The sequence below is a fragment of the Notothenia coriiceps genome, unplaced genomic scaffold, assembly GCF_000735185.1.
Source record: "Notothenia coriiceps isolate Sejong01 unplaced genomic scaffold, NC01 NC01_scaffold00037244, whole genome shotgun sequence".
NCBI lineage: Eukaryota > Metazoa > Chordata > Actinopteri > Perciformes > Nototheniidae > Notothenia > Notothenia coriiceps.
In genome coordinates this window covers 20,616,175-20,627,301 of record NW_011369945.1, presented here as the reverse complement: position 1 = coordinate 20,627,301, position 11,127 = coordinate 20,616,175, and the positions used below count along the sequence as shown (strand labels likewise).

General features: G+C 41.7%; 1 protein-coding gene across 1 annotated transcript in view; it reads left to right on the top strand.

The window, feature by feature from the left end:
• The first annotated feature begins 3,939 nt into the window (after positions 1–3,939).
• LOC104965402 (aggrecan core protein-like) overlaps positions 3,940–11,127 on the top strand; it is a 24,549-nt gene continuing 17,361 nt past the window's right edge. Inside the window, exons 1-4 of the mRNA XM_010794357.1 lie at positions 3,940–4,141; positions 5,161–5,343; positions 5,910–6,084; positions 6,809–6,936. Coding sequence (XP_010792659.1) covers positions 3,961–4,141; positions 5,161–5,343; positions 5,910–6,084; positions 6,809–6,936 — 667 coding nt within the window. The 5' untranslated portion in view covers positions 3,940–3,960. The remainder of the gene's footprint in view (positions 4,142–5,160; positions 5,344–5,909; positions 6,085–6,808; positions 6,937–11,127) is intronic.

The window sequence follows — 11,127 nt, the reverse complement described above, 5'->3', positions numbered from 1 at the left end:
GAACTAAAGTCTGATTTAAGACTTGATTATATTTCACATCATTCATCCAGATCTGTAAAGTAACTAAAGGTATTAAAAACAAAAGTATTAATATTTATATATATATATATATATTAAAGTAACAACATCACTCAAGTACAAGTCCCTCAAAATGTTACTTAAGTATAGTAGGCCTACTTGAGTATTTAAACTACTTAGTTACTTTACACCACCACTTATACAAATATGTTCAGCCCACTGCTGAAACACTCTCCAGTAAAACTGTTACATCAGGCTTCACACCCCCACTGTTAGCTGGAGTTTAACGAAGGAGGGGCCCTTCTGTCAGCACACCAGACCCCATGCATTTATTACACCAATTGACTTTGCTAGTCCACACTGCAATGTGCCCATTAACGAAGGCAATAAAGGAACCGTTGGGGTTCGCTTCAATTCCTAATTCTCTTCAATGATTTAAAACATACATCAGATTTAATAGCTCGACAAATGTAACACCAAATCGTCCAGAATGAGAGCTCACGGGCAGAGAGCCTTGAGAGGAATTTGACACAAACATCTGACATTAAATTCAATTAAAAGCCTCTTCATGGATAATTTGAATGCCGAATGTATCTCAGGATCGTTTTATACCAATACAAAGTTGCATAACGGCATATTTTCTTGGGCGCATACAGAAATTATCAGGGAAACATATAAATGACAGAATTGTTCATGGAGTTTGGTTACGAAGTGACATAAGGCAGACACAGGAAGAGAAAGAGGAATTAAACAACTCACCATGGCCCCGAGGTTTGGCTCTGTTCGCAAGTTTTCCAGGCACACATTTTAAAACGCTGTTTTCAAACAGTAAGTTTGGTATACTGTGTCGTTTTCGAACCTTGGACCAAGTGGCGTAAATATGGATTTTCGACGACTTGTCATTGAGATACCAAAAAAGAGCTGAGTCGTGGATCTGTGGCATAGTAACTCAACTCTCTCATTAAAATAGATCAAATCAAAGAGAGAATGTGCCTAATATAACTATAATAAAAGTATTACAAGTACAGTGGAGGCTAAAATCGCGTTCATAAATATGCACACATCGGAAAAGGGTGAAATCACAAGGGGGGGCGTGTTGCTTGGTCTCATTATCCAGAGAGCACGAGCGCGCACGTGTGCACACACCGTGTCGCATTCGGGTACCCATCGGAACATGGGAAAAGTGAATCTAAAACAGTAGGGGAGACTGGGGACTGTTGAATCACTTTTACTCTTTTCTCTAAATCGTACTCGACCAACCATGTTTTAATATAATACTAATAATATAACATATGTCTGCTAATGACCCATATCATTTATGAATTACATTTGACTATTTATTTGAAAAGAAGAAGTCAGATGTTGCTATGAACCCAAACCCTAGCAACACCCAAAGTAATCTTACGATAATATTATGTCTTTAATACAATACTATTTTATATTGTACAATACAACTGTTTTAAAAACAGATATTTGTTTTGACCGTCCCCAGCCTAGTCTCTTTTTTATGATTTAAAGGTCCCCTATTATACTCTTTTTCATCAATATATTATAGTTCTCCGTTATATAGAAAACATGTCTCCGAAGTGTTTGTCTGAAATACCAAACAGATCATGCATTGTAGCATCCCATACTCCCCTCTTTTTCAGCCCTGTTTCAAAAGTGCTGATTCTGTGTGGCTGTACTACGAAGCCGGTTCAACCTAACCTGGATATGTTTGAGTTACCCGGTTTACCTAATCCAAAACAAACGTGCTCTCGCTAAACTGTCCTACGACGCTGGTTATCAACTCGTTAACTCAAGCCAGCTTTGCCCTATCTAGTTAGGTGCGTGTTCACATAAAAGGGGTGGTAACCATTCAACCAATCACAAACATGGACAAGCGTACTGACAGCGCAGCGCGTCATACTTCCTGAATGAAAACTCAACTATAATTAGACAAATATGAAGGCATTCAACTTTAAACATCCATGACTTAAACACTTTATCCAGGATGAAAGCCTCATAGCTGCACCTGCAAGGTGAATACAGCTGCTAAAAGAAAAAGTGTTTGAATGCGTACATTAACAGGTTTATGATACACAATCTGACTTTAATTACATTTGACTCGAGTGTTTCGTCAACTTAATGTGTTGCTTAAAATAATACTTCTGCATACAGTATGTGACACAAGGAGTGTTGCAAGCCCAGACACGGCTCAGCTGACTCGGAAATATGTTATACATTATGATGTGATATGATATGAATGATAATGGGACACATCGACGTCTGCACTCACAGTGCCACGGACTGTAGGCTACGTAATGTTACTTTGATCCGGTTAATTGTGTTGTGGCAGATATTTAAGTAAGCTTTCTTAACGCTAATGTTATAATAGTCAGATTGCTCTGAAGATGGGAGGTGATATTCTATTCATTTTCACGTTCACATAGTCGGTGATTTATGCCGGCCGTCTTTCCTGCAACGGCAGTTTTTCTGTATTTCCTTTCTCCTGTAATATGACTTGATCGCTTTAAACTTCGCACACTGAGCTCTGATTGGTCAGCAGGCGGTGCTTTCACTGAGTTGATCTCTTATCCTGGAACCTAACCTGCTCCGGACCAGGCTAGCCGTTCAGCATAAGTTACCATGGAGATCTAGCCCGCTAAGAAGAGAACCAGTGTCGTAGGACCCCCTGAAGTTAGCTCGCTACCTGTATGGCTTCGTCGTACAGGCCTCTGATATCAATCTGCAGACCGGTGAACCTGTCTCTCACAGTGACAGTGGCTCAAGTTAGGCCTATCTTCACATTAAATAAGTGTAAATCAAATGGTTTGACAGACAGTTTGAATCATTTATGAAAACATAGGTTAGACATACAAATAAATAATTAAAGAGGACGATGTTTTGCTCATTACCAGGTTCATAATTGTATTTAGTGACTCTACTGTGACCTGTTTCCATGCTTTAATGTTCAAAAAGTGCTCTATTTTTCTCATACTGCCTGTGCTGCAGCACCTCTGTCTGAGACCAGAGCCCAGTCTGCTCTGATTGGTTAGCTGGCTGGCTCTGTCGTGATTGGTCAATCCCTTAGAGATGTCCGGCCCCTTAGCCTATACATACATCCAATAGAAGCACGAGTGTCACTATGTTATAGAAGTAAACCAAAGAGTCCAATGGAGGCGTTTCAGGCAGGGGGGCAGAGTGTGTGGGAAACTCCTTCTAGAGGGAACTTTGGGGATTTTAGCCTTTGCAGACCATTTACATATACAATAACCTATATGACACATCAGGGAAGGGGAACCCCAAAAAAGCATAATTAGGCCTCTTTAAGTTGGAGCCGCTGTGATTACTTATGTGTGATTTTTTGCTACTCTTGTCTGTGTATACATGTATATAATTATGTGTGGGATTCTTATAATGGGTCAGTATTATGTTTCTTTGCTGGTACAATAGAAGCAGTTCCTCGTGTGGAAACGTGAGTGTGAACTTGCTAATGAATCCCTGAGGTCTTGTTACTGTAGCAGACTTAGAGGTTACAGTACAGCTCATATGCATATACAGTGGGGCAAAAAAGTATTTAGTCAGCCACCAATTGTGCAAGTTCTCCCACTTAAAAAGATGAAAGAGGCCTGTAATTTTCATCCTAGGTATACCTCAACTATGAGANGAAACGTGAGTGTGAACTTGCTAATGAATCCCTGAGGTCTTGTTACTGTAGCAGACTTAGAGGTTACAGTACAGCTCATATGCATATACTGTACATCTCCTCCACTGCTGAGTGAAGAATACTGTGAGACAAGCTCTTATTCAAACACCAGCCTTGTTCATGTCTGTCAGACATGCAATTAAACGTCCATTATTTTCTTCCCTTGTAAGCAAAGTGACCAACACATTTAATTAGATTCTAATTGTTTCTGGTGTCTTGTTCGTCCTCTAGGTGCAGTCTCTTCCATAGTTAACATGCGTAGGATCACACATCCTACAGTCCAACAAACGCTGGCAGGCAAAGCCGTCCTCCCCTGTGTCTTCACCCTCCAGACCAGCTCCTCCCCCAAGCCCCCCCACGTCCTGTGGACCCGCATCAGAGGACCAGCCGAGGGACAGGGGGCTCCTCATGAGCAGACTGTGCTTTCTGCTAAAGGTAAAAGTAGGACACGATGATCTGGGTCAGCTGTTGATTGAGACCTACATTACTTTACTCAGTCAGATAACATCTCAAGTGCTTAGAGAGTAAACGTGAAAGGTGCGCTAATCAATGTTTTTATATTAAAAATGGATCAAACTATGTGTGTGTGTTAACACAATTGTCCCCGCTGATCTGCAGCTCTCCTCAGCTGGAAGAATGTAATGAATAAATCCAAACCTCATGAGTTAAAGAGCTGCGAATAACAAGCTTAACGTAGCTCCTGGTATTAAAAGGACATCAATCCTAATAGTAACTTGTAAATACTTCAAAAAGATCCTTGAGTGAAATTATTTAAGCAAAGTCAAAGCATGGCACTGATGGGATTTACCCCCCTTTAAAGTGTTGGTGCCTTTTACTAATTTGTTTCAGGTCCAGAAACTATACTGGTTGCCCATTCACCAGGTTTTTAAATGCAGCATGCAGTGAAAATAATCAAAAGTAACAGGTGGACGTAGGAGTAGGCTGCAGATCATTACTTTTAACTAAACCACTCAAATTAAATAAAAATACTGATTATATTTTAACATCTCTGAAAAGATTACATTTCAATTTCCTTTTCTATTTTTATAATGTTAAATATAAAAGACTAAATAAGCAACCATTAAATCTAAAGTTAGAAATTAAACCATTATTTAACTCGAGAACATTTGCTTTGTCAGTATTGTGTTGATTTAATTTAATCACATTGAATTAGTAAATGAATCCTGAATGGTCTGAGAGTCACGTTGTAAGCTGATCCCCGTCCACTACCCAGTGGGAAAAGTAAAGACAAAAAACACAAATACAAAAGTATTTCGTGGGAAATGACCTAAACTGTGTTTGGCAGAAAAGTGTGTGTTGACATAGGACCGAGCCATTGAGAAGACATGTTAATATGTATCTTAGACCCTTTATAAGTTTATGTTTTATCTCTAAAAATCTGCAAGATGCCAATGGAGACTCATACTGAAGAACCCTGTCTCTCTGTGCCAAAGGTGATGTAATAAAGGTGAATAAGGCTTTCAGTGGCCGCGTCATGCTGCCAGGATACGCTGCCAATCCTCTGAATGCTACCATGGAGATCTCCAGTGTCCGCACCAACGACTCAGGCACTTACCACTGTCAGGTTGTCATGGGCAACGACTATGAGAGAGACACTGTGCCCCTGGTGGTATCCGGTAAGTGCAGCAACCACTGACGGGACTGTGAGAAAAGTTTAGTGCCTAACGGACATACTGTATTAAAGAATAAAACACTTCTAACGGACCAAGCAGCATCCACACACAAATACTTTAACATTCTTAATTGATTTTTCTCATTTATTGCAATCCAGGCTTGTTGTGATAGTGTAAAATAGATAATGGCAGCTGGAAAACAAGAGCACTGCCAACCCTTTTTAGCGTTTGTATTTAATTAAACATTAATAACATTGATTCACTATATCAGTATCGTAATGACTGACTTCATTAATGCAGCGTGTGTTTGTGTTGTTCATGCTATCTAGTTTTCCACTTGAGCAATTGTGTAATTATTTTAATTAAAGAGTTTGGAGTGAATACCCATGATAATTGTTCGGAGTGCCCATCTGTGAAATTTAAGCTTAAAGTCACCCACTGTTAGATTGATCTGCTTGGGGCCAGAATGACTTGTTTGTTGATTACATCCCACTGATTTAGTCACATTAAACCCGGCTGTATGTCTCAGATAAACACCTCCCCACCTGTCCCTGTGTCTGCTCGTGTAGGCGTGGTGTTTCACTATCAGGCTCCCAGCTCCAGATACGCCCTCTCGTTCACCGATGCCCAGCGGGCCTGCCAGGAGAACTCAGCTCAGATGGCCACACCTGCCCAGCTGTGGGCGGCGTACTATGACGGCTTCGCCAGCTGTTCGGCGGGATGGTTGGATGATCAGACTGTCCGGTGAGGAGGCGTTCAATAACTTCCTGTTGATCCTCACATACTTGGTGTTGCTCACTAGTTGCATTGTGTGAAGCAATTTTATTAATTATTATTATTATTATTAAATCTGCAGATAATTTTCTCAATATCTTCATCAGTCCAGGTTTTTTAAATGGATCGTTTTACTTGACCCCCAGTCCTAACCCCAATTATAAACGATTTGCAGTCATAGAAAAACAAGAAAGCATATTCATATTCACCGTTTTGAAGACTGAAATTGGACTGGATTATTAGGCATTTTTACTTAAAGGAATAATTCAACTTGTGGGGAAATGTATAAAACCATTTGTGTCTGGGACTACATTTAGGCACTGGATCTGATTGGTCAAGTAATACCTTAAGATTGTTTTGTGTACAGTTCGTTTCCACTTGTATCTTACTATCTGCAGTCTTAATTAGTATTCAGTTTTGTAATTTTATCTGCTTCAGACTCATGTTTTTCCTTTTACCAACATTGTTACGTTGCTGCTAATTATATTTTAATTGATTTTACTCTCTTGCCCTTTAAAAGAGATTGCAAATAAGAATGTTTTTCTAACTGACATTTAGAGTCTTAATGAAGATATACACTTTGATATGTGAGCTTAGACGTTGTTGGTACTATGTCCCCGAGTTAAAAAGACTGTATGATTAGTAAAAACGAGGTTCATTCACAGTTTTGACTCCCACATGTTCGTCTCCACAGCTATTCTGTCGAGCTGCCAGAGCTTGGTTGCTATGGACACAAGGAGTACTCTGCTGGAGTGAGGAATTATGGGAAGAGGGACCCGAAAGAGCTTTTTGATGTTTACTGTTATGCAAAAGAACTGGATGGTACACACACACACACACACACACACACACACACACACCTCAACACATGATGAGGAATAGCTGTCATCTACAGGTATCAAAGCAGCATGAAATATTACCGACACAAAAACAACTGCTGAGCTACACAATGTTTTTGGATAAACCAATGTAATCATGATTTATTAGATTCATCTCCTTTTGTGAGTAACTGCACTGTGGCCATCTTCATAAAATAAAGTACAAGGAAATGGCCTTGATCATAGGATCTCTATCTCAGGCAAGTTAAGTGATTTAGTAGCATCCACAAAGGGGCGGATAATGTCCTGTATCCATTTTATTTACTAGTGTAATGTAATAAGAAATAAACAATACTGCATCTGTGAGGGCACTTAGAGGCAGTGGTTTGTAGTCAATGCTTTTCATTTAGCAGATGCTTTTGTTCACACAGCCATTTCCATTTTCCAGCCATTTGAGCTCCAGCTGCCATCCAGCAAGGTCCGGTCTTATTAACTGGCTATCAGACGATGTTAAGACATCGCTGGGGTTAGTGCAGGGCTTTATAGGAGCGGCAACATTACAGTGGTGTATGTGTGTGTCATCAATCAACATTGGACCCAACTTGGCCTGATTAAGGTTTTTGCAGTCTGTGAACAAGCACACACACACACACACACACACACACACACACACACACACACACACACACACACACACACACACACACACACACACACACACACACACATAACAACTGTCATGGTTGCATTTAGCAATATTCAGTTTTTTCTATATATTTTTTAAATAATAATTAAATAAATCTAGTGAAACAACCAAAAAAATAATTATTAAACATAAATAGTCAAACTAAACCTCTGTGCAGTTTATTTTAAATGTCCCATGTCATGCTTTTCCGGTTATTACCCGTCCCCTTGTATGTTATGTTAGCTTTTTATGCATGTAAACGGTCTGCAAAGTCACAAACCCTCAAAGTACACCCTGTAGCGAGTAAAACTCTAACAGAAAATACCTGTCTGTGCTGCCCCAGAACGCCTCGTTGGAGATTTCTCTTCTTCCATTGTTTTCTTCCTGGGTACAGTGACGTGCCCATACCCAAATGGGCCAATCCGCGGACTTCCTCACACACACACACTCAATCTTTTCTCAGCTGCAGCCCCGCCAATCTCTCCTCCCTGAGACGGCGGGACGCGGCGAGGCTGTGAGTCGGTGTGTGAGCACACACACAAACTCCCAGCCAGGCTGCGGGTGTGTGTGTGTGTGTGTTCGGATTGGGTTTAGCTCCTGTGTCTTCGAGCCTTGCCCTGACTATAGAGGGAGGAGTCAACCAGCCCGGTTTAGGGACAGAGGATATAAAAAAGAGGTTGTAAAATGGATGAACATGCGATTTTTGGGAAAATGGAAAAAAGTAAAAATATAGTAGACTAACAAATGGTTAAGATTGAAAAGGTATAAATAAAAGAATTTGGGTCCTTGGTGGGGAACGTTGCGTCATATTACCAGGCAAGGAAATATTTTTTTTTTATGTGTTGGCTATTGGATATGTGATGATAAAATTAGTATAATATCTCATATCCATGAATCTCTGATTTCTGATAGCTCTGTGCAGACCCAGGTGTTTCCCACTGCAATTCCTTGTTCTCCCCGTCCCTCCAGTGAAGTGTTCCCACTCCTCCCGTCCCCAGGCAGTCTGTCCCTTGTCTCCTCCCGGCCTCTTCCAGCCGTTGTTGTGTCCCCTGGGGGGTCAGGGCTGGCTATACCCGTGGGGCAGGCTTATCTGTGCGTGATAGAGGTCCCGCTTGGACAGCTGCGCCCCCCCCCCCCCCCCCCCCCCCCCCAGGGCTGGCTGTCTGAACGGCCCAGTCGTGCGCTAACCCCTGTGAAAATCCTGGCCGTTCGCTGGACTGTGGGGGGGGGTGCCCAGGGGCTGGGGTCCCGCCAACCCATCCACCAACCCATACCAGCACAACTGACAACACACCCAAGCCTGTATGATGTTACCTTGCTTACCAGAGGTAATGGGGAATCCATTGACACTGAATTCCGCCCAACCTGCCTTAATTATTTTTCTATAAATACCATTGGGTAACAAGGGAGTGTAATTCCAATTCGTTACTGAGGGTTTGAAAAGGGTTTAGCTACCTGGCGCCCAAAAGCAATCGGTGGTATAGAGTGTCCTGTTAATGTTAGTTATTGTTCCATACAATATATGTCCCCACTTGCCCCACTTTTGGTGGTAGGCCATGGCAAGCCAATGATTTTTGATTCCCCCAATTTCATACCCACCTTGTCAAGTCCTGGTGGATCTTGCTTGATTTGGACGCCCGCATGTGGGAGAGCTGGAAGAAACAAAGGAACCAGGATGTTTTGAAGTTAAAATATTTTTCAGAATGTTGCCCTGGTTTTCCCGTCCTTGGGACTGGCCCAAAAAATATACAGGCAAAAGGCTTTGGAGACATCAGCTCCGGTTCCAAATCCTTCCCGTGACCTCAGCCATGTGAACCAAGAATCTTACCTTAAACTTTGTTTCTCCAGGTAAAATTGAGGATTCAGGCCCATCCTCTCAGATTTACACCTCCCTGTTGGGAAGCCCCCCTGGAGCTTTACCCTTCCACATGATTTCTAGTTGGGATTGCTTGGTCCCCTGCCAGGACCCGGCAGCCCCCCGGACGTACTTTATCACCCGGTGCCAAACCTCACAACTGCTCCGGAAGGTTCACATCCTGGTCCCTAAAATATAGTAGTGCATATATTGTGAAAGCTGATTATTTGAACCCAGGACAAACATTCAAATCCGCAGTTAAACATGGTAAAATTTACAGTTAAGGATTTTTAGGAATTTTTTTGAAATGGATCTGTCCCCCTGTGTCTCAGATGCCAGCAGCCGCTTCAGCCTTCAAACCTTTGGAGATTTTGTCGACTCTTGAGACCGAGGCTCGCTTCACATGCACTTGAATTGCCGGTAGGCTTGTTTTCAAATTTAATCTATTTTGTATTGATCACCTTATTACGTTGGTACTGTTGTAATCAACCTCTTCTGTTGTTTCTTCAGCTCAGACCCCTGGTCTGCAGAGTGCTTCAGGGGTCCTTGTAACGGACCTCCAGGCTGATCCCCAGGACAAGATCCTCTACAGGGATCTGGGGATGAGGCCACGTGGAAGCCCGGACGTGCCCGAATCCAGACCCCGTTCCTCCGAACCCCACTCCAGTCCACCCTACTGTGGGCTGGACAAGAAAGAGTGGTTTTACGCTAAAAGCTCAATTATTTACGATCATCAATACGGGACAGGGAAAATAATAACTAACTATTTTGATTACTTGATTTCATTCCTTCCTTTAAGTAACATGACAGAAATGCTGTTTTCTCATGCTCTCAAAAAGTACGGAATAGATTACGCTCTTTTTTCTCCAGTTGGTTTAGCCTATTAATAACTTTTCTAAATTATTATTTGGACAGGACAAAGGACATTTGTTAAATCATCACCATTGGACTATTAGTATTGTTTCATTTCTATTCCCATTCATCGATAGGTCCTAGAAAATATCAGGCAGATGAAGCGGTGATAAAAGTAAATTACTTAAGTTATTCGCGCTAGTCCAAAAAGATTTTTTAACCCTCCCCCGGGGGCGGGGCTCCCGCAAACATGTCTTGCAAGAAACCCAGGCGTCTGAGGGCTCTGTAACATGTTCAACAAACTATGGAATGTGTCCATACCAGTCCTACGGGAAAAAACTCAGGCTACCTGACGATATTACTATTTTTACCGAAACTAAACACAAGTCTAACGAGAGCCTCTGGAATAAGCAGTAAGCGAAAGATGCTAACGCACTTAGCACTAATCACGGTTAGGAAATAATTTGTGATACTTCATTGATCTGCACAAACTAGTAATAGCGGTTTGAAAGCTGAGATTCCCCACAGATTCCAATGGATATAAGTAGTCATCACACCCAAAACCGCCGGGGCAGCGATGAAGCCAGCTAAAGGAAACACACAACTCACTTATACGTTAGCCCCAATACGACAAATACTTCTTTACCTTTGCTGTTTTCTGTCCAAATTGTTGTTTCAAGGGCGATCCCACAAGCGATATAACGGCTCTGAAGATTAATCGCCATATGTGGTCTGTGGTTCATCTTTGAAAATTATTACCTGATAATCCATCATTACCATAACATTTATGGTTCAATACGGAG